This window comes from Bubalus bubalis, chromosome 6 (assembly GCF_019923935.1).
Source record: "Bubalus bubalis isolate 160015118507 breed Murrah chromosome 6, NDDB_SH_1, whole genome shotgun sequence".
NCBI lineage: Eukaryota > Metazoa > Chordata > Mammalia > Artiodactyla > Bovidae > Bubalus > Bubalus bubalis.
The window spans coordinates 105,199,547-105,223,696 of record NC_059162.1 but is presented as its reverse complement, the minus strand read 5'-3'; the positions used below and the strand labels follow the sequence as shown (position 1 = coordinate 105,223,696).

Sequence of the window (24,150 nt, the reverse complement as noted above, 5' to 3'; positions counted from 1 at the left end):
CCAGTTTCGGATGCCAGGTCTCTGTAGACTTAGATGAGCTGAGCTCTTTATGGATGCAGCAAAGATGAGAAGTCCTCAGACAATATTTTCTCAATTTACAGCCTATTTTATTTCCTTGTTTTACAATGTAAATGTGAATACTTAAAAAGATATTAAACCTCCCTACCCCCTAATAGCACAGCCTCACACCAGTTTTTGTGTTGGAAGATCTTCAAGTTCATATTGACACCTTCGTGACAAAGGGCGGTCTCACTCTCTCTTGGCTGCTCTCTGGTAACACCTGTACTCTTCCTTCAGCTCCCAAGTGTTTTTGTGGGGTCCTTTTACATTTCGAACACCGATTTCATTCAGGATTTCCTTCAGGTACACCACAGGTTGCATAGTGATGCCAACCAAGTCCTTTATATTATAATACTGGTGTTTCTCAAAGGCAGCAAATAGCAAGGTTAACACTTGGTCTTTATCCGCCTTCACTCTCTTTCCGGTTTCTTTCTTTCTCTTCTCATATTCAATATTGTACTGATGATTGGCAACAGGTTTAAAATTGGTCGTGACCACCTTCTCCAGTTTCTGTACAGTTCTGGCAGGTTTGGAAGCCCCCTCTATTTGCATCCTCTTCAGCCTCATGTAGTTTTCACTGGGAGCAGGTCTGCATTCGCCGCGATGGACCACGGTTCCTTGCAGGGAAAATTGATCTGGCTCATGCTCAGTCAGCACCGTGAGGACCTGCCCTCTGTCTGTCTGCAAGAGAAACTGATGCTCCGTGGGAGCGTGGACCGGGACCGGTTGTCCATCTGTACCCCGAATGTCTGTAAGTTCCTTATTCAGAGTAAAGGAGATTTCCGACTTCCCTTGATTTGTGGCAATCTTTAGCTTCCCTACTTCACCGCTTCCAGAAGCTTCCGACCACTGCTGCGATAGGTACTTCGGTACCTTCACCAGCCACATCCGCTGGTTCTGTCGGATTCCCTCCAAGTTGAGTGGAATGCTCTGGGGCTTGAGTCGGCTGCCTCCGGAGGCCATGGGCACCTGAGCTGAGGGTGCAGAGTTAGGAATGCAGGGGAAGCCAGACACCAAAACCAGCTGGTGGAATCCAGAAGCCTAGAGAGGAAGCAGGAAATACACGCACATTCAGAAATGTTCAAAGATGGGGTCTTAGAATCCACAGAGTGCTATGCTATTAATTCCAACAATTGTACAATTGTCAAATTATTCATAATAAGGGGAGATGGCAAACCATAAAAGTGGGGAGTTTGATAACTGTGTGGCACAAGGTGAAGACGAAATACTTCCACAATTAAAATTACAGGAGCTTCAATCTACCAGTGTAGGAATTTTTAAGACACAGTCATCCCTAAACACCTACTCTACCAAGCTTCCCCTCTCCCCTGCTCTATATTTCTCCAGAGCACATGAAACATCCTAGATTCTTTATATTTTTACATATTCATCATATTATCCTATATCTCTACCCCACTCCAGACTCTAAACACCATGAAGGTAGAGTTTATAGCTTGCTTTTGGTGTTTAATAATTTTGTTTATTTCTTTGAGGGAGGCAGAGAGAGCAAAGAGTGAGCATAATTTTACAAAAGGAAGCCAGGAGGGAAGGCCCTTCCACCAGGCTGAGACTCACCAGAGGCAGCAGAAAACTGTGTCGAGCAAGGCTGGCCAGGGAGGGTGCTCTCTACTGAGCAGGCTCCACGCTGCCTCTCCCTGGAAATGAGAACAGAGTTTCTCTGCATGGCCCTATTTATTGCTACAGGTAGGGAGTCCTTGACGGGATTAGGTAACAACCAGACTGAAAATCCAATCACCTTGATTCAGTTATGGGTTTTCCCCCAAACATCTCCTAAAGCATAATCCTGAGGGTGGGGACCTTCTTGATTTATTTCCTCCACTGAACCCATTTTCTTTAATTCTCCAGTGTAGGGTGGGTTCAAGGGAAGACAGTTTCCTGCAGTGTCTTTAAAAAGGCAGGAGATGCAGGTATTTTGAGGAGTTATGGGACATGTTATTCCCAGTCCCTGACCAAGCACTTCCACTCAGAATTAAAACTGCTCTCACTGGGGCATTCCAGGGGTTAAGGCTCCATGCTTCCAAAGCAAGGTGTGTGTGGGTTGGATCAGTGGTTGGGGAACTGGGATTTTACTTTTCAGCTTGAGCTGCATGCCCCGGGTGTGGCTGAAAAATAAAAAATGAAAAAATTTAAGAAAAACAAATTGCTCTCACTACCCTCTGGCTGCCCTGATAGCTCAGTTGGTTAAGAATCCACCTGTAGCGTGGGAGACCTGGGTTCCATCCCTGGGTGGGGAAGATCCCCTGGAGAAGGGAAAGGTTCCTACTCCAGTATTCTGGCCTGGAGAATTCCATGGACAGTATAGTCCATGGGGTCACAAAGAGTCAGACAGGACTGAGCGACTTTCACTTTCACTTTCTTTCACCCTCTGACTGAATGTGGAAAGTCTTTATTTCCTTCCCTGATTGTTCCCTTCTTAAAACACTCTTTCTGTGGTTCCATGACACAAGCTCCTGGGTTCCTTCCTGCCTCTCAGGCTGCCATTTCAGCCTCCTTCCTGGGCACCTCAGTGTGTCTTGGGCCATAAATGCTGCCCATTGGCTCAGGTGATGTCCTTTCTCATTTGACACACATTTTGAAAATTATATTTCAGCAGATGCCTCTCGAAAGGGCATCCATAGTTCAGCTCTCTCTCCTGAGCTTCTGGTAGGCCACCCAAATGCCAACTGATGTTCTCAACTGCATATGATTCTTAGTAAGTAAAAACCAGGAACCCACCCCCGCCTTCAAAAAAAACCTACTCTTCTTATATTCCCCTTCCACCCTGTCTCCTAAACTGGATACTTGAGTGTTAAGCTTACTTCTCCCCATGTCTTGCTCCAGTGGGCCAGCAAGTTCTACCTATTCTGTCTCCTTAATTCATCTCAGATTTCCCCCTCTATGATTTTCCTCTCCTGGTTCAGTGCAATATCTTTTTCTCTGAACCCGGTTCCTCCTGTCCCTACATCCCACATGCTGGAGTCAGAGTAGTGTTTCTAAAGCATGATTCTAAACATGCCTTTCTCCTTCTTCATAGATTTGGGAACCTCCCCGTATGTTATAGAATGAAGTCCATTCGGTCTAAGGTGGCTTCCAAAGCCTTTCCAGAAGGGACTGCTGCTCACCATCATTTTTTGCAAAATCTCCCTAATTCTCGAATTCTCCTTCTCTTCACCATCTGCCACCACCATCTGCCCTGCCCCGCCTCTAAAACTTTCTCATTCTAGTGTAGGGACTTGTTCCCTTGTGTTTCCATCCCATTTTCCAATAGTTATTTAATGGAAAGAGTACAGACTCAGGTGCCAGGATTCTGATTTTAGTATTGTTATTCCAGTGCTGAGTGGCCCTGGGCAAGTGCCTCCGCAAATCTGGGCATAGTTTCTTCTTGCTTAAAATGGAGGTAATGTCCCTACCTGGTGAACTCCCAATGAGATAGTAAGCAAGATGTAGCAGCATCTAATGCAAAGACTAGAGGGAGGATCTAAATTCTCCTTGACCCATCCCCCTGCTCCAGGTCCTTCCTCCCCCATTCCCCATACCTCTAGCCCATTTGAGCTAAATTATTGTCTGAGGGGGCTTCCCTGGTAGCTCAGCTGGTAAAGAATCCACCTGCAATGCAAGAGACCTGGGTTTGATCCCTGGGTTGGGAAGATCCCCTGGAGAAGAGAATGGCTACCCACTCCAGTATTCTTGCCTGAAGAATCCCCATAGACAGAGGAGCCTGGTAGGCTATAGTCCGTGGAGTCGCAAACAGTTGGACAGGACTGACTCACTCAACTCACTCACTCATTCTTTGGCGAGCAGGTCAGTATTGGTATTTCCTTCATGTTCAGTCCCTTTCCTGGGCGTATGTAGTGGGCTTTCTCGTGGTGGGGAGACAAGAGGCTCCTTGCAGGTTCTGACAATGCTAGTCATGGACAGAAGGTACCTTAAAGATGGAGAGTAGATACCTCCAGTGCCTCTATCTAGGGTGGGCTCTAATAGCCAGAGGGACCCCCTCCAGGCCCTCGAGAATTCTCCCATTTGACCCACTCCCTGGTCAACCTGGGACTGTTTTTGTGATCTCTGGATTGAATTTTGTCCAAACCGTGCCCCTAACTAACTGTTGAGGGACTTTGGGCAACCCTCTGAGCCTTTGTTTCTTTATTTATAAGATGGAGAAGGCGTACTCATGGTAAAGGTATCTTCCAAGTCAAAATGCCACAGAATGTAGCACTGCCTGTTGATGGAATCTGAGTCATAAAGGCATTAAGCACAGAAAGAATGCTGAACACTGAACCCATCACTTCTCAACCCAGAGTCATGCAGAAGGAGCTGCCCTGTCTCCTTCCTGCTCGATGGCCTCTCTTCATCTGCCCAGGTTCAGCTTTTGGCTCGCTTCCTGCCTCCTGTCCGGCCTTTTGTCCCTATGTCATCCCTGTCTCTTCACCCTATGCCTGCCTCATTCAGCAGCTACTCAGACCACACTGGTCCCCTTCCTACCACATGCCCAGACCATCTCGCTCCTCTTACTAGTTTTGCCCTTCCCCACCTTCTTGCCTGGATCACCTCTACCCTGGTCTATGCCCCTGCTCTTCCTACCACCCTCCTTCCCCTCTCCCTCTCCCTTCCATTCACTGCCCCTTCCAACTTGTTCCCCTCCTCTCTGACACACCTCCCTTGAACCGTGCCCCTTGCCACTCCTCCACACCCTGCCTCTTCCCCCACCCGCGTGGACCTTGGGCCCACGTAAGCCTCCCTTGCCTCTGCTAGGACATCTGCCCCACCCAGCCCTCACCAGGCCTGATGATCCCCACTCTCCCTCATGGCCCTCCTGTCCCTTCCAGTGGGGCACCTGGCCCCTCCCAGAAGTCCTGAGAATGTGGTCTGCAGCATCCTGGTGACCTGGGGGACACGGGGGACACTGGATGATGGCGAGCAGACATACAGCCTGGTGGGGCAGCTCCCTCAGGTAAGAGTCTCTTTCCCAAGATGGGCAACTTTCATGTCGACTTTCATGTAGACAGCTACTTTCACGTCTTGGTTATCTTGCTGCCTGAGTTTAGCGTGTCTCTATTCCCACTTCTTAAATCAAATATAAATAGAGATCGTATTATGTTTATTTTTTGTTTAATATTTATTTTTACTTATTATTTATTCGGTTGTGCCAGGTCTTAGCTGTGAATATATTTTTTCAGTTCAGTTCAGTTCAGCCGCTCAGTTGTGTCCAACTCTTTGCAACCCCATGGACTGCAGCATGCCAGGCCTCCCTGTCCATCACCAACTCCTGGGGCTTACTCAAACTCATGCCCATTGAGTCGGTGATGCCATCCAACCATCTCATCCTCTGTCGACCCCTTCCCCTCTTGCCTTCAATCTTTCCCAGCATCAGGGTCTTTTCAAATGACTCAGTTCTTCATATCAGGTGGCCAAAGTATTGGAGTTGCAGCTTCAGCATCAGTCCTTCCAATGAATATTCAGGACTGATTTCCTTTAGGACGGACTGGTTGGATCTCCTTGCAGTCCAAGGGACTCTCAAGAGTCTTATCCAGCACCACAGTTAGAAATCATCAATTCTTTGGCGCTCAGCTTTCTTTAGACTCCAATTTTCACATCCATACATGACTACTGGAAAAACCAAGTGAAGTGAAGTCTCTCAGTCGTGTCCCACTCTTTGTGACCCCATGGACTGTAGCCTATCAGGCTCCTCCGTCCCTGGGGTTTTCCAGGGAGGAGTGCTGGAGTGGGTTGCCATTTCCTTCTCCAGGGGTTCTTCCTGACCCAGGAATCGAACCCAGGTCTCCCACATTGCAGACAGACGCTTTACCATCTGAGCCACCAAAGCTTTGACTAAACGGACGTTTGTTGGCAAAGTAATGTTTCTGCTTTTTAATATGCTGTCTAGGTTGGTCATAGCTTTTCTTCCAAGGAGCAAGGGTCTTTTAATTTCATGGCTGCAGTCACTATCTGCAGTGATTTTGGAGCCCAGGAATATAAAGTCTGTCATTGTTTCCATTGCTTCCCCATCTATTTGCCATGAAGTGATGGGACCAGATGCCATGATCTTAGTTTTCTGAATGTTGAGCTTTAAGCCAACTTTTTCACTCTCCTCTTTCACTTTCATCAAGAGGTGCTTTAATTCTTCTTTGCTTTCTGCCATAAGGGTAGTATCATCTGCATATCTGAGGTTATTGATATTTCTCCTGGCAATCTTGATTCCAGCTTGTGTTTCTTCCAGGCCAGCATGTCGCATGATGTACTCTGAATAGAAGTTAAATAAGCAGGGTGACAATACACAGCCTTGATGTACTCCTTTCCCTATTTGGAACCAGTCTGTTGTTCCATGTCCAGTTCTAACTGTTGCTTCCTGACCTGCATACAAATTTCTCTGGAGGCAGGAAAGGTCTGGTATTCCCATCTCTTTCAGAATTTTCCAGTCTGTTGTGATCCACACAGTCAAAGGTTTTGGCATAGTCAATAAAGCAGAAGTAGATGTTTTTCTGGAACTCTCTTGCTTTTTCGATAATCCAACAGATGTTTGCAATTTGATCTCTGGTTCCTCTGCCTTTTCTAAATTCAGCTTGAACATTTGGAAGTTCACGGTTCATGTACTGTTGAAGCCTGGCTTGGAGAATTTTGAGCATTACTTTGCTAGCATGTGAGATGAGTTCAATTGTGCAGTAGTTTGAGCATTCTTTGGCACTACCTTTGGGGTTGGAATGAAAACTCACCTTTTCCAGTCCTGTGGCCACTGCTGAGTTTTCCAAATTTGCTGGCATCTTGAGTGCAGCACTTTCACAGCATCATCTTTTAGGATTTGAAATAGCTCATCTGGAATTCCATCACCTCCACTAGCTTTGTACACAGTGATGCTTCCTAAGGCCCACTTGACTTCGAATTCCAGGATATTGGGCTCTAGGTGAGTGATCACACCACTGTGATTATCTGGGTCATGAAGATCTCTTTTGTACAGTTCTTCTGTGTATTCTTGCCACCTCTTCTTAATATCTTCTTCTGTTAGGTCCATACCATTTCTGTCCTTTATTGTGCCCATCTTTGCATGAAATGTTCCTTTGGTATCTAATTTTCTTGAACAGATCTCGAGTCTTTCCCATTCTATTGTTTTCCTCTATTTCTTTGCATTGATCACCGAGGAAGGCTTTCTTATCTCTCCTTGCTATTCTTTGGAACTCTGTATTCAGATGTTTATATCTTTCCTTTTCTCCTTTGCCTTTCGCTTCTCTTCTTTTCATAGCTATTTGTAAGGCCTCCTCAGACAATCATTTTGCCTTTTTGCATTTCTCTTTCTTGGGGATGGTCTTGATCACCACCTTGTGTACACTGTCACGAACCTCCATCCATAGTTCATCAGGCATTCTTTCTATCAGAGCTAATCCTTTGAATCTATTTGTCACTTCCACTTATAATCATAGGGATTCGATTTAGGTCATACCTGAATGGTCTAGTGGTTTTTCCGTACTTTCTTCAATTTAAGTCTGAATTTGGCAATAAGGAGTTCATGATCTGAGCCACAGTTAGCGCCCAGTCTTGTTTTTGATGGATACATTTTTTAATTTGTTTAAATTAACCTATAAATTTTATTATTATTTTTGGCCACACTGAGAAGCTTGTGGGATCTTAGTTCCCTGACCAGTGGTTGAACCTCGGCCCTCAGCACTGAAAACACCAAGTCCCTTTAAAATATAACTAAGATCTGATACAGATAAATAAATAAAATGTTAAAAAAATTCCGGTCACTCCAGATCCTCAGGCAATGCTGACTGACATTCTTCCCTATAGATGAGTCTCGTGTGGCCTAGAATTTCATATAACAATACTTACTGTTTGTGTTTGGTGTCTTTCTTTTAGGGTCCTGTTTTACCATCCTTCTGTGCTATTGCATATACCACTGATTCATTCTGTTTGGTGCTGAGTGGTATCCCGTTACATTGATTTGCCACCAATTGCTTCTCCATGGCACATGTTGCGAGATATTACTGTTGTCAATTTGTTGCCTCTCATTCAAATCTGCCCTTCATTACCTGCTCTCTGATAGCTGGATAGCCCCCTTTACGGATTTCTCCTTCGCAGTGAGAACAGTATTAAGCTGTGTCAGTAGAGCGATGGGGGGACACCGCAGGAAGAAGCTTTTCCTGAGTCTCATGTGCTCCGTTTCTCTTGCAATTGCCCTGCTCCCAGAGGCAGATGCCTGCGGCATCCATTAACATTCTGCTCCAGCTGTGTGTCCAGAACATGCCTGAGAACTCACAGCTTGTGCCCACCTCACTAGAGCCTCCCACAGTGGACTCTGTGGTCCTCAGGGATCATCCCAGTGATGAGCAGGCTTCCGACTTCCCTGTGCACCCACCAGCCAGCCCCCACTCAGCAGCTCCCTGGAAGGCTGTTTCCTCCAGACATGGGCACAAGTGTCCTAAGCCTTCACCACTCCGCCTGCAAGTAGGTTCCTGACCTGGACTCTCTAGGGTCTCCCTGGCAGCCTCTGCCATCAGTACCCTAGAGGGATGTTTCCTACCGGCCTGGAGGCTATGGATCAGGCCTGGCCTGGGTTCCTAGCACACCTCATATCAGGACACATGTTTTCCAACAAATTTTGAGTGCCAGCTTGAAGGAGAGGTCGTCTTTTCAATTTGTTCCTTCCTTGGACACTCCCTCAGCTTCAGAATATTCTGTATATTTCTCTTATCACCTTCTCTAACACTTGAAGAGTTAATCATTTTTAACATTAACATTCCCTTGTTCAAGTAACTATGTGGTCTCTATTTTTTGATCGACTCCTGACAGCTACTTTAGGCGTTTGTGTTGTTTCCAACGTGGGGCTATTATGAATAAAGTTGCCATGAGTATTTTTGTCTTTGGGTAGACATAGCCTTTCATTTTTCCTGATAAACAGCTAGAATTGGAATTGCTGGGTCTTGGGGTAAGTGTATAAGAAAGTTTAAAGGAATTGCCAAACTGTTTTCCAAAGTGATTATATCATTTTATGTTTCCATCAAATTGGCAATTTGTATAACTTCTTTTTTGACCCATCTGTTTGTCTTTTGCCCATTTTTTTTTACTTTGTCTTATTAAGTTGTCATCTTATTATGAGTCATAATGGTATATTTCAAAGAGAAGAAATTTTCATATTGATGAAATCTGATTTATCTTTTGAATTCTATTTTAGGGTTACTGCTTTTTATGTTCTAAGAAATTGCTGTCTACCATAAAGTTGTGAAGATATTTTTTCCTGTATTTTCTTGTAGAAATTTTATAATTTTAACTTTTATATTTAGATCTATGAACCATTTTGAGGTAATTTTTGTGTATATCATGAAGGGTTCATATTTTGCACTCCAATACCCAGTTATTGCATCACCACTTGTATAGATTATTGGATGACTTGGCGCCTTTGTCAAAAACTCTTTCCATAGTGTTCTGTTCCGTTGATCTATCTTTATGCCAATATCATTGTTACTTTATAATCAGTCTTGCAATTAGATAATAAAATCTTCCAACTCAGCTCTTCCTTTTTGAAATTCCTTTAGCTATTTAAGGTCTTTTGCATTTCCAAATAAATTTTAGTATCAGCATGCCAAGTTCTTCAGAGAAAACCTGTTGGGATTTTTACTGAAAGTGCACTGATTCTAGAGGTAAATTTGGGAGGAATTGACATCTTCACAGTATAGTGTTTTCCAATCCATAAACAGAGTATGATTAACTATCCATGTCTTCAGGTTTTAATTTTTGTCACACTACGTCTCTGTCCATCCTTCTGCAATCACATCTCCTTTTGACCACAGCTGGGAAGTTTTCCACTTTTAAGACCCAGCTCATTAGACTGGGCCCATCCACATAATGCAGACTAATCTCCCTGTCTCAAAGTCCTTAATTTAGTCATATCTACAAAGTCCCTTCTGTCATATAAATTAACATAGTCACAAGTTTTGGGCATTAGGATATGGGCATCTTCAGGGGGTTCACTTTCTGCCAGCCACACTTTACCACAAATAATGTCATGATGAATATTCCTTGTACATGTGCCTTTAATGGAGATATATACAAATGTATAGGTCATAGGATCTGCATATAATTAGACCAGGTAATGTCAGCTTGCTCTTCAAAATGGCTACACTGATTATACCTCCATGTCCTTTGGCATTATCAGTTTTCTAATTTTTACCAATTATTATTAGTATAAAGTGATATCTCATTATTTCTTTAATTTGCATATCTCTTATTATAATGATTCTGAGGCTATTTTCATATGCTTATCAACTTTTGGAGTTTGCCTGTTTATTTCCTTTGCCCATTTTCCAATGGAAGTTGTTACCTTTTTATTGTTGATTTGCAGGACTTCCTTGTATATTCTATAGCTGTTAGTCCCTTGCCATTTTTTGGCATTGTAAATTCCCATTCTTTAATCTGCTTATCAACTTCTGTCCATGGTGCCATTCATTAAATAGAAATGTTTACTTTTAATGTAATCACATTACACAGTTTTTTAAATTATAGTTTGTGCTTTTGAAATATTCAAAGTTCCTCCTTGCTTTTCTTTCACCGAACTATTTATCTTACATTTTTCTCTCATTAACTGTATATTTCACCTTTCATTTTTGGGTCTACTGAGCCATCTAGGGTTTATCTTTGTGTCTTGGTTTGGGTGGGTATATGGTCAGGTCACTCGAGACGGCTGCCCTTGTGCTCTCTGCACACCCCTGCTCCACCAGGGCCTGCTTCGCACACATGACTGTCTGGTCCTCTTAATTATAGGGCTTAATCAGTAACTGCCTACGTGCTTGCCTCCTGCTCCAGCCACAGGTTTCCCCGGTAACTGAGAAGCCAACCTGACTTCAATTCCCACTATAAATGGTAGCTTCCCTCCTCCCTGAGGAGCAAAGGTCGCTGCTGTGGCCGGCCGGCTGGCCTGCCTGCCAGCCAGCCAGCCATAGTGGGGGGCTTCAGACATGTAAGATTTCCCTATCTGATAAACTGCCCTTTCTTCCATCTTGAGGCTGAGCAACTACAAGGTTTGCAGGCCTGCGGGGTGCAGCCCGACAATAGGTGAACCAGTCAGGAGGCTGAGAGAACTCCTGTGAGTGCCGAGATGTCAAGAAGAAATAAGGATGGGGAATGGAAGCTTGTGGGGTGATCCTGACGTTAGCTAGGGGCTCTATGGCAGCTGACTACATGAAGACATGTCTTTCTCTTTCATTATATTGCTGATATTTTCTTAACCTCAGAGTTTCTTTCCAGTTAAAAAGTAGCAGCCCCATGCTTGTGACTCATCTGATTGCACGGGGATGGCTGGTGAATACAGACAAAGTGCAAAGACCTGGATTATCTACAAAATACAAGTGTACCCCTGACCCACCACCCCTAAACGAGTACTGATACAGACTTCAGGGATATTAACTCAGGGATAGGGACAGGCTTGTGAATCAGACATGGCCAGTTACTCAGAAAGGTTTGGTTAAGGCCTTTGGCAATGGCAAAATAAGAGGCCCCTTGGACTTCTGGTCCCAGCTAGGGAAGGGGACAGAACCACCATTGAGACAGGAATCCTGCTCTCAACCTGTGGGCCAGGAGGCTAACTCAAGTCCTACAAACTATAACTGGACATCCCAGGAGTGATTGTGAATGCCATGTGAACCCAGAGGCAACTAGTCAACACCATCTGAGTTCAACAGTTTACTACCGAAGGACTGTTGCCAGCTGTTGGTCAGGATAGTAGCTCACTTTTTTGCTATCATAGGATCTGCCCCCAGGGAAACATTATAAAATGGCCCTGGGACTGGCAGGTTAGCTCCTGGTGGTTTGGGTCTGCCACCCGATGAGGAGTAGAATTAGAAAGGGACTTAGAGATTTCACCTATCTTCTTCCCGGCCCCACCCAAGATGACTAAGGTAATTAATCTGGAACTCTACTAGGGAAAGATGCTCCCCCCTCCCCATTCTATTAACTCTGTGCCATTGTTATACCGCCTCTCCAGGATTGGGCACCAGCTATGGGGACAGAGGTGGACTGGTGCTGCTGCTGCTAAGTCGTTTCAGTAGTGTCCAACTCTGTGCGACCCCATGGACAGCAGCCCACCAGGCTCCTCTGTCCACGGGATTCTCCAGGCAAGAATACTAGAATGGGTTGCCGTTTCCTTCTCCAAGAGGTGGACCAGTGATATGGTGTTTCAGGCCAGGACAAACACCTCAGGCAGGGATGGTATTATCTCAGAATGCAGTTTCTGTTTTTATTTTTATTATTTTTTTTCTGTTTTTATTTTGTATGATGGTCATGATCTCCCCTGTACTGTGCCTGTTAAACATCTCACATTTCCTCCCTAGCCTGAGTGGAGGGAATCTGTTCACGGACTGCGTGATAATGGTGGCTTCACTGTGAAATGAGTCAGACTGCTAGGTCTGCAGCGATTTTTCTACGGAAGAGTGACCCAGCTAATGTGACCATGTAGAGATGACTGATGACTCTCACCTTCCTCCTGTCCTGCATGCCAAGTGCCTGGCTCTAAAATTGCCCACCTCTTGGCAATCCCTGCTTTTAGTGTAGCAGGTATCTTACTCTTCATACCCTCCAGTTGCTGGTGTCTGTACGGCGTTTGTGGCATTTGCAGAGCACCTCTACATACCTGATCCCAGGGATATCATGGAAGAGAGCTGGACCAAGATTGTAAGGGTCCAGCAACGTATATAGGTGTAGTATATGGTCAGACCACCCAAGATGGCTGTTCTCTTGCTCTCTGTACACCCCACCGTGCTCCACCCGGGCCTGCCTCACTCACATGACTATCCAATCCTCTTTTATAGAGTTTAATCAGTAACTGCCTACGTGCTTGCCTCCTGCCCCAGCCACGGTCTCCCTGGCAACTGATCACATCATGCCCCCATAAATGGTAGCCTCCCTCTTCTCTCAGGTAGCGAAGATTGCTGCCATGTCCTGCTAGTCACGTACAGTGGGGTGCCACTCCAGGATCTTTTGCTTTGGATGTGTGATATCCCCTGTCCAATAAACTGCTGATGATTCTGGCACTGTCTCCAGACTCCTCTTCCCTCTGCAGGCTAGGCAGCTATAAGGCTTGCAAGTCTGTGGAGTGCAACCCAACAGCAGGGATTTCTTTCTTTTTTTGTCCAGATAGTGAAAGTGTCTCTAATACATATTTTAAACAATCCACTTTTCCTCATTGTTTTAAGGTACCCCTCTCATTATATATTAATTTCCTAGATATATTACATACCAATCCTTGAGTTTTCTTTAAACAGAAGTTGATCTAACCATTAATAGACTTATATTATTGCACATAAGTTGTAGAGGAAGTTTACTTAACATACCAACTGAAATTTTTAGCTTCTGTTGAGTTTACAGATCAACTTGGAAAGTTAATATCTTTATATTAAACTGCCTTATCCAAGAACAGGGAATGTCTGTTCATTTATTCAGATCATCAACTCTTAAGAATTTGAAAATTCTCTCTATAGAGGTCTTATGTATTCTTAATTATTATTTAATAATTTGAATTGCTATTGTGGATAATATCTCATGTTTACTGGTTATAGCTGTTACAGAAAAAAAAATGCAACTGATTTTGGTAGAGTGATCTTGTATCCAGCAACCTTGCTGCTGAATACTCTCATGAGTTCTAATAATTGTTCTTCTTCATAAGGTAGTAATCAAATTATTTATAAATGATAGCTTTATCTCTTTTTCAATCCTTCCTCTTTTTTTGTTTTTATGGCTTTGTACAGGATTCCCATACAACTGTGGTGTTGGAGAAGACTCTTGAGAGTCCCTTGGACTGAGAGGAGATCCAACCAGTCCATCCTGGGGGGAGTCGGTCCTGGGTGTTCATTGGAAGGACTGATGTTAAAGCTGAAGCTCCAGTATTTTGGCCACCTGATGCGAAGAGCTAACTCATTTGAAAAGACCCGATGTTGGGAAAGATTGAAGGCAGGAGCAGAAGGGGACGACAGAGGATGAGATGGTTAGATGCTCTCATGCACATAGGTGTCATAGATTTTCAAATTCCGCTGGTAACCAGTTTTTTAATCTCTCTTGATTTGGGGCTTCCCTAATAGGCTGTGTCTTGCAGCTATTTCAATTGTAAGCCATTAGATCCCTGTTTGTAGAGGATAAGTTGTGGGGCAGAGGAAGCCTTCTATTATATGATTGCACCTCATTCTTTTAATGGGTCCATTTCCCTGTGTCATGACTTTCACAAGTGTTTTTTGAGCTTTTCATCCCTTCTTAGGTGAGAGAGGAAATCTAGGGGGCCCCTGAGTGGGGAAAATGCCCTCCCCTAGGGTTGGGTCAGTTCAGTTCAGTTCAGTTGCTCAGTCGTGTCTGACTCTTCACAACCCTATGGACTGCAGCACACCAGGCCTCCCCGTCCATCACCAACTCCCAGAGCTTGCTCAAATTCATATCCATGGAGTCGGTGATGCCATCCAACCATCTCATCCTCTGTCGTTCCCTTCTTTCTCCTGCCTTCAATCTTTCTCAGCATCAAGGTCTTTTCCAATGAGTCAGTTCAGTGTTTTCCCTGGACAGTAGGCCTTTGTCATGGAGGAGACTCTGGATGTTTTTCAGAACTTTTACCCTCTCCCTGAAAAAGACCACTAGATTTTTCTCAGATCTCTACTGTGGGTGCCTAGAAAAAAAAGCCCATAAAAGTATGCACCCTTCCCAGCCTCTAATTGTTGATCATACCCAAAGAAGTTCACATTCAGCCTCCAGAAATTTGTTAGTATTAACATTTAAGTGTTCCCATCAGGTTTTGGCTCCAGTGGGTTCTCCTGGTAATCACAGACTAGCTCTAATTCTCTGTGTGTGCTCTCCAGATTTCAAGGTAGCAGTTTGCCTTCCAACATCAGTTCTCTGCCAGGTCCAAGAAACATCATTGGTTCTTCTTCTGTTGATCTTAAAGAGAATACATTAAATGTTTTCATTAACATTTACTACGGCTTTTTGGTGTATGTGTTGTTCAGTCGCCCAGTCATGTCTGACTCTTTGCAACTCCATGGACGGCAACACACCAGGCCTTCCTGTCCCTTACTGTCTCCCGGAGTTTGCCCAAGTTCATGTCCACTGCATCAGTGATGCCATCCAGCCATGTCATGCTCTGATGCCCTCTTCTCCTTCTGCCCTCAATCTTTCCCAGCATCAGGGACTTTTCCAATGAGTCAACTGTTCGCATCAGGTCACCAAAATACTGGAGCTTCAGTTTCAGCATCAGTCCTTCCAACGAGTATTCAGGGTTAATTTCCTTTAAGATTGATTGGTTTCATCTCCTTGCTTGAGAGTTTGAGAGCCTCCAATGGACTGTTGGAGTCTTCTCCAATACCACAGTTCGAAGGCATCAGTTCTTTGGCACTCTGCCTTCTTTAGGGTCCAGCTCTCACAACCGTACATGACCACTGGGAAGACCATAGCCCTGACTATACGGACCTTTGTCGGCAGAGTACTGTCTCTGCTTTTCAACACATCGTCTAGGTATGTCATCACTTTCTTGCCAAGAAGCAAACGTCTTCTGCTTTTATGGCTGCAGTCCCGATCTGTAGTGATTTTAGAGCCCAAGAAGAGGAAATCTGTCACTACTTCCACATTTTCCCCTTCTATTTGCCATGAAGTAATGGGGCCATATGCCATGATCTTAGTTTTTTAAATATTTAGTTTAAGCTAGCCTTTTCACTCTCCTCCTTCACTCTCATTAAGAGGTTCTTTAGTTCCTCTTCAGTTTCTGCCATTAGACTGGTCTCTTATCAAATCAAGAAAGTTGACAAGTTTTATTACAAATAGGATTAAACCTTACAAAATGCTTTTTCTGCATTAGGATAGTTATTTTTCTCTGTTAGTCTATTGATGTGGTGGATTACAGTGAACTTTTCTATTGAATCACCCTTATATTCTGGGAGAAACACCAGTTGATTGCGCGCGTGTGTGTGTGTGTTCAGTTGTGTCCAACTCTTTGCAGCCCCGTGGACTGTAGCTCACCAGGCTCCTCTGCCCATGGACTTTTCCAGGCAAGAATACTGGAATGGGATGCTCTTTTCTACTGCAGGGGGTACTCCCAACCCAGGGATTGAACCCATGTCTCCTGCATTGGCAGGCAGATTCTTTACCACTAGCACCACCTGGGAAGCCCAGTTGATCATGATTATATCATTTTTAATACACTACTAAGCTTCATAGTTTATATGTAGGATTTTTGAATCTACTTGATTCTATTTGTATTTTCTTAGTATTTACTCTAGATTTTAGAATGGATGCTTAAGGAAGGTTGAAGTTATTCAGTATCTTTCACCTCCAAGAACATTCCAAGGGCCAATTTATGTGCTATCATTCTCTAGTATTTTAGTTCATGATTATATTTAATTTTAAAAAGTAAGGATTATTAGTTTTATAATCTGTATGTTAATAGTTACTAATCTTATTTCTTTGCTCACATTTCTTTTACATTTCAGCCATTCCATCATTTTCTTTACAACAGCAAACATAGTAAATGCTATGTGCCAGGCACTGTTCTGAGTGCTTTAAACATATTCAATCAGTTCAGTCGCTCAGTCATGTCCGACTCTTTGCGACCCCATGAATCACAGCACGCCAGGCCTCCCTGTCCATCACCATCTCCCGGAGTTCACCCAGACTCACGTCCATCGAGTCAGTGATGCCATCCAGCCATCTCATCCTCTATCATCCCCTTCTCCTCCTGCCCCCAATCCCTCCCAGCATCAGAGTCTTACCTCTCTTGAATTCCCCCAATAACCCTAAGAAGTGTGTACCGTTTTCCTTTTGTTTGAAGAACATCTTTCAGAATGTCTCTATGGATCTCAGTTTTGTTGTCTGTTCCTCTTTTCTTAATTTTACTCTCTTTAAAAAAAAAATTTTTTTTTTACTGGTTAGAAGCATGGAAGTTCTTAAAACCCATGAGAGTATATGAGATGTCTCAGAGAGCAGAAGTGGGAAAGAAAGAAAAGACAAAATGCTGGGGGGGGGGGGGGGTACCAGAGCTTAGATACAGGTCTCGTGAGCCTTCCAACAAGAGATGGTGCCCAGTGGAACTGCAAGGTCAAGGGACAGAGCCGAAGCAGTGGAGTTTACTCTGAAAGGCTCTTGGCAGGCAGGTGCCAGCCTTTCTCCTGGCAAGCATGTGCTGTGACATTGCTATACTTTATCCATCTTCCATACCCCCAGATCCAGTCCTAAGAGGACAGTGGCACTGCCCAGAAGTGACTATATCCTTCCTTGAGGCAAGGAGAGAAAGGGGTATTCCAGGGCTCACAGCACTGGAGGTCAACAGCTACGCTTACTGCTTGTATCAGGTGTGGCTGAGCAAGGAGACTGCCCAGCCATGCCTGAGCAGAGCTTCTGGACCCAAGTGCTCAGAAAGCAGCAGTGGGTCAAGGGCAGCGGCCTCGGCTCCATTTAACCTTTCCCTCTATTTGGTTCTGGGCGCCCCTTGTGGAATATGTGGGAATAGAAGGCTTTGAAGGCCTGTAAGCAGGGATCCTGGGAACAGAACCAGAAAGCTGCCTGAAGCAGACTCCACGGCCCAGTGACACTCTGTGACAAGATTTCCCAGATGCCCAGGTCAGATCTTTCAGGGCTTTTTCTGAGATGTACTTCTCTCTTCTGCTTCTCAGCCAAGGCATCTTCCTCTTCCTTGTTTCAGTCCTCTGGAACTGTTTGCTCTCTCCTAGAATTAAGAACCATCTTCAGAAAGCAACACGTGAAACCATTTTCAAACTGACTTTAATAATTTTTTTTTTTTTTGGTGCTGCCCAAATACTGTACATGCAGAAGCCATGTGAAGGATTTTCTCCTCAAGGGAATTGGCAAGAATGTTGTAAGAAACAGCCGGTAGTCCTTGCCAGCCATCCACCTGCCACCTGGGAGCCACAACGAGTTTGGGAAGATGCTGCATATAGAAAATGTAAAAGGCTAATTGCTTCTTATCTAAACAGTGTGCTTGTCAGTCCCTATCCGCTCTCTCTCTGCAGGATATATTTGGAAACTCTAAAAAAGGGGTTCTTGCCTGCTGTGAATTTACATTCTCAAGGAGTGGATGAAACAATCAGGCCAGCTTTTCCTAAGGAAGCAATAGCCACTCTGCCTGTTGAGATGGTGTCTGCAAAAGGCATTCTGGAGAAGAGTGATATATATATATATATATATTTTATTCAAGAAGCAAAATACTTTGAAGGGAAATAAGTTCCCTCTCTCCTCCCATTAGACAGCCTCTTCTTTTAAGATTCTCCCACTGATCCCGTTCTAGAAGCAGAGATGAGGACCGACCCAGCATCGTCTGCTGGTGGGGATACTAACCTACGCAGGATGCAGCTGAGGCTGTAACCTCACATCAGCACCTTGGAAATTGTCCATTGCAGACAACCCTTAATTATCTCATCACATAAGAGGAAGAGAACAATAAACCACGAGGAGGTGGAAGGAGCAGAGTCCGCTAGGATTCCCAGAGTTCTTGTCAGAAGCAGCATCTGGGCGTGGATGGGTGAGGACCTGCCCCCAGGGCTGGAAGGAACCAGCTTGTGGGACCAGGTGCCAGGTATATCAGGCTCACAATCCTCATCAGCTCCAGATCAGACTTTAAAAACCTGGAGGGAACCATGGAATAACTAGCAAATGCTCTGGTTTTGCAGATGAGGAAGCTGAGACCCAGAAAAGGGAGGAGACTTGCATAAGGTCACAGTTTCTCTGTATATAACAGCCTTGGATTCTCTGTAGCCAGCTGTCCAGGCCATTGACCTTTGGGGCGGATGCTCTGTTGCCTTTGGGATTCCCAGGGCCCATTTCTGTTTGCCAAGCTCTCTGGAACCCAGGCCCAAGGACCTTCCTGGCAACAATGTGAACTGCCTGGGAGGCTGAAGGCTCCTACCCTTGCTGGCCAAGTTTCCAACCAGAATGTGGGGAGGTTCTCCTGGAGCAGTAACACGCATGCTTTGTGGCGAGCATCCTCCCCAAGCCAGTCTGTGCCCCTGATGCAAGTTTCCCTCACAGGCACAGCCTTACTGGGCCCACAAAGGCCTGAGCTCAGGGTTGGGGGGAGAGGAAGTTGCTTTGCTACATGGAAAGATTAAGCCCTTTGTCAGAGAACAAGGTCCCGCCCTGGGGCATGCCGACACCTGAGCCGCATGTGTGTGGCTCAGCTGGCAGAGCTGCTGCCCGAGGAGGCCAAGTTGCTCTCTTTGGCATCACTGACATCACTCTGAGATGCTCAGGCACTCTTTCAAAATAACCCTTGCCCAGCCAGCCCAGGCCGATCCAGTCCCCATCAGGCCTCACTGGATCAAGCGGGGCACGCTTGCCCCTCAGTCACGACTGTTTTCGTTTTGCCCCAATCTCTTCTGACCTGAGTGAAAAGCAGACTCAAGGGAGAAGGTAGGGGACGAGTCCATGTTCCTATCTCCTCCCTGATCATGCAGGTGGACAGTAGTCCAGTACAGGAAGCAGCATTTTAAGGAACCTCTTTCTGGGTCAGGATATTGGAGAAGAAAACTCGGGGGAGAGGAAGAAAGGGAGAGAGAAAGGAGCCGGTGGGCAGCAGTCCTCTCCCCCTCCCTCTCCTGGCAGCCACTGCAGATACCCTGCCGGATGGCCGGCCTCCTGGTCCTGAAGGACACGCCCCCCCCCCCCCCCCCCCACTCCTCGACGAGCAAAGGCAGCAATTTGTCCACAGGGTTACACAGTGCAGGAAGCAACCAAAGAAGCAGAAGAGCAGCCTTTCTGAAGCCCTACTGCTTTCTGGGCTGAAGAAGATGGGGACTCAGAGGTTATCGGGAGCTCTGGAGTCCCGGCTGGGGGGTGGGGGTGGGGGGTGGGGAACAAGGACCCTGGTTGTGTGCCAGGGCTCCTGGTAACACAGTCTGAGATTGTGCTACATTTCATTTCCAAAGAAGTGCCCTTGCAGGGCTCTAGAGTCTTTAAAGGGGGCGGGAGGCTTCTGCTTTCCTCAAGGCTGGCAGTAAAGAACTCAGGCATGCTGGCCCTGGTGGGGGTCAGGCCCCAGGGAGAACCAGTGATCCCATGAGTGGTGAGCGAGAGGGGCAACCCTCTTTCTCAGCCCCCTGAAATGCTGGAAGTGCCTGGGCTCGCTGCATACTGAGAGCCTCCTTTCCTAAGAGTGCTGGGTTGGGCGAGAGACTGGGTGGGGAGCAGTTCCAGAGATGGTTTGACAAAAGAGATGTGATCCTTCAGGGAAGAACCAAGACTTGGCCCCATTCGCTGGAGTCTGATTAATACCAAAGGCCCATCACAGCTATCCCTTTAGGAAAGGAGTCTGTGAAGGAAGTGGGACAGATTGAACACAGCAGAAACATGAAGACAGATGCTCTGAATCATCTGTCATGGTTCCTGCCCACAGCCCGGCAGCGCTGCAGGGCTGTCTGTCTGTGCCACGTCTTCCACGAAACCTGCCTGAGCAGAGGGAGACGGAGTGACAAAAAGCCCAACCTGGCATCAGCCCCAGGGTGCCCTGGGGTAAGGAGCGGGCATGTGGAGCTGTGGCACTGCCTCCAACAGTGCCTGGGAGGAATCATGTTCCTTCCCTTCCCACCGTGCCCTCCTCAAGGGATGGACGCTCCCCCTTCCAGGGAAGGCCAGCAGTCACACGTGCTCCCTCCTCCACTGGGACGGGCTCCCTCCAGAGCAGCCTCTCAGGCAGGCCCCTGCATCCAGGAGGCCCAGACAGACCTGTAAGTCCAGCCGCTCACCACCACACATATATGGAGCCTCACTAGACTTCATTCTCATGGGAGAAAATCCAGGTGGAGTAACTGGATTAACTTGATTTGGTACAAAGGGTTAACAATAATCCCCCAAGGTCCACTTGGGTGGGGAATGACTTCCCATTAGTGAGGCGGAACCAATGGAGTGGCCCACCTCTAGGACAGGTCAGGCCACCCCTCTGGCTAGTATGTGCCCCCTGCTAGCCAACCTTCCCCGGAGGAAGGGGCCAGCAGCCACTCCCCAGCAGCAGCCTCAGCTGGTAGCTCCCCATCTTTTGTCTTCCTGGGTTCCTAGGGGAAGAAGGGTGACACCCTCTCTGATAGTCCTCATTCCCTGGGGGTAACCACACAGTCTGGGTGTCACCGCTCCATGCCACATCAGGAAAGATCTACACGAACCTATGGGTCGCTAATAATCCCACCACTCCAAAGCTGTCGAATATTTGCACACCATTCTGAGGGTGACGGCTCTGTATCACCCACAGGACGTACAAATCCTCTTCTGCAAGCGAGTTTCCTCCCTCTCCCCACCCTAGGATCCAAGACCAGAGAGCCCTTTGCCATAGACACATGAGAAATGCATTACCCAGTCCCAATGTCAGAAGAGAATTTCTGAGAAAGAGAAAACTTAACCCAGCTGTCTCCTCTCTCTCTCTCTCCACAAACACAACAGTTCCCGTCTGGCTCCGGCAGGAGTCAGCCCAGGCTCTCGTTTTGTTAGTTCTTATTGCCCTCACCCACATTTTGTCCGTGGGCAGTTTTCTTGGGAGGGAGGTGGTCAGGCCCTGGCTTCAGCCCCATGTGGATCCTGCCAGAAAAGGAAACCCCTTGGTGGAGAAGGGTCTGTCTCAGAGCCTCTGCCTCCACGTCCCCACCTCAGCATCCATCCCCATGTCCACCTGGCTTTGTGATGAATGGAGTCCAAGCACCTCCCCTTGGCTCCCCCCACGTATGTGGGTGAGAGTCATGCCATGCTCGGGCGTGAGGTATGGGGAAGGGGCAGGGGGGCCCCAGACCTTGACCCCGCCATGTCCATCTCCTGGGCAACCTCTCGCCTTTCACACTAGACCCGAGGAGGCAGAGGGACAGATTTGGGCTCCCGAGCCAGACTTCAGGATTCCCAGCCAGCATCTCACAAGGTCCAGTCCAGGCCCTGGTGCCCACCCCCGGGGGCCCAGCTGTCCAATCAGGTCAGGGTTTGAATGGCTTTGGAAAACTCCAACCAGACAAAGGTGGAAAGACAGCAGAGACAGGTGTGGCGTCAAGAGCAGGCCCGGCTACTCTCCGGAGGGCAGCGGCAGAGCGCAGGAGGCAGGGAGGCCGAGGGGGTGAGTATTGCTTGTACAGAGCTGGTGACTGTCATGGTCTATAGAGTGTAGAACCAGGCTGTGCGGGAGCCCAGAGGCTGGAGCTTCAGTAAGTCTGAGCTCTCAAACACAGACCCTGGTCTGGAAATGAGCAAAAAAAAAAAAAAAAAAAAAAAAAAAAGCCCCTCATAGGCAGCTTCATGCAGCTAATCCCTGAAGATCGGACAGGATTCTTAGAGCAAGTCAGTCCCAGCCCTCCTCCTTCCTGCCAGCAGCCCCACCCTCCATGGCTCCTCAACAAGCCAGGCCCCTTCAGGATGAGCCCCGAGGGGCACAGGACCACCCTCAGAGCCTGGGAAGGACATGGGTGTTGTCAGGGGCTGCCCACTCTGGTAGACAACATCCCCTCTGAGGCCAACCTCTTGCAGGTTAAGACCATCCAGTCCGCACCTCCTGGGGTCCACTGGGAGAGCTCCTTTGGCATGTCGGAAGCAAGGAGGCTTAAAGGGAGACCGGAGGTGAACAATGCAAAAGGAGGCACCCGCACTTCCCGCCAAGGTAGCTGGCCTGCAGCCCTGGGAACCAACACCCCCTCGATCTCACTTTTAGGAAGGGGGAGGTGTTAGCTGGAGGGAGAAAGCGATCTCCGAGCCCTCAGCTCCCCAGCATCTTCTGCTCCCCGGGGCCCTGGCCAGGGCCCTAGGTGAGCTGCTACATGCTGTGGGTGCATTCGGTGGAAGAGCAGCTGGAGAGCTCGGTGGAAAGGAGGGTGTCAGGCTTCCCAGAGGGGCCTCAGTGTGGCCGGCTGCAGTGGATGCTACATTCCTCAAAAAAGAGCAGCAGTGCTGGGAGAGGCAGCAGTGGAACAAAGGACAAGACGGAAAACTAAGCAGAGACCACCAAGAACAGGCATGGGTGGGAACACGCAGGCTCTGCCCTGAGCCCGGGGCCAGGCGGGAGGAACCAATGGCCGTGTCCCCCACTTCCACCCCTGGATTCAGAGGGGGGAGTCCTGGCCACACAATTTTCCTTTGGGTTTCTTTACAACGAGACACGGAGAGACATGGGTTTCAGCCCATATAGTCACCAAGACAGACTACACCCAGACAAATGAATAGATCTAACATGGTCACACACAGACACACACACACACAAACACACGCACACGCGCTAGAGTCTCCAAAGACAGCTGGGACAGGCCCAGTAGCCAACAGGCATGCAGCAGGGCAAGGGGGCCAGAAAGACGTGGAGACTATGTACAGGGGGAGGTGGGAGGCAGCCACGCCCCTTCTCACATCACACCCCGGCCTCTCCCTGAGGTCCTTAGGAGCACGAGGGGCTGGTGGCGCTCTCCAGGGAGGACTGGGACAGGCGCCTGGTGAGGGAGCCGAGCGTAGAGTCTGCCACCGAGGACGTGGGGAAGAGTTTGTACCAGCCGGTGACTGCAGCGCTCAGGTCCAGCTCGTCCAGCATGATCTGGGCCATGCCCATGAAGCACTTGTGGTCCATGCGGCCGTAGTCTCCCCAGACGATCACCTGCCAGTGGGAGGAAGACAGAGCAGCTGAGCCAGCTCTCCAACTCCAGGGCTGGGCGGTGGGCGGAGGAACCGTGTAGAGACTTTGCCAGGGCACAGACGGGACTGCGAGAGGCAGAACTCAGACTGACTTCAGGCAACAACTTATTAAGCACTTGTGGTGTGCCACGCTTATTAAGCATTTATGGTATGCATTATGGTGTACAGACTTTATATATATTCTCTCCGTTGTTACAACCATCTAGGTAGAGGCGCTATATGGGTTATTTCCACAAAAAGGAAATGTAGCTCAGAGTGAACAACTAACCCAAAGATACACGGCAGTTGGTGGCACAGCTGGGATTAGAACCTGGCCCTGACTTCCAGAGCCTCCTAGCATCCAGGATGACAGGCTTCCAGAGCCGGAAGCAGGCTGAGAGTCCAGGACCTGGGCCACAGCTATCGCTCTGCTGCTGGATCGTGATGATAAACATTACCACCTGGTGGAAGAAGGCGGTGGTCAAGCTCTGCTTCTAGGGGACTTCCCTGGTG

The 24,150-nt window shown here is 47.3% G+C and overlaps 2 protein-coding genes across 2 annotated transcripts in view; both read right to left on the bottom strand.

The window, feature by feature from the left end:
- Window positions 1–85: 85 nt before the first annotated feature.
- LOC123334152 (general transcription factor IIF subunit 2-like) lies at window positions 86–1,747 on the bottom strand. The gene is made up of 2 exons (XM_044945191.2): window positions 1,636–1,747; window positions 86–1,101 (listed from the first exon to the last, which is right to left on the bottom strand). Exon 2 carries the CDS (start codon window positions 1,021–1,023, stop codon window positions 250–252), a length of 774 nt encoding a protein of 257 aa, XP_044801126.1. The 5' UTR covers window positions 1,024–1,101; window positions 1,636–1,747; the 3' UTR covers window positions 86–249.
- Window positions 1,748–17,769: 16,022 nt separating this feature from the next.
- RIMS3 (regulating synaptic membrane exocytosis 3) overlaps window positions 17,770–24,150 on the bottom strand; it is a gene marked incomplete in the record, with an annotated part of 40,618 nt that continues 34,237 nt past the window's right edge. Inside the window, 1 exon segment of the mRNA XM_045166181.1 lies at window positions 17,770–23,620. Coding sequence (XP_045022116.1) covers window positions 23,408–23,620 — 213 coding nt within the window.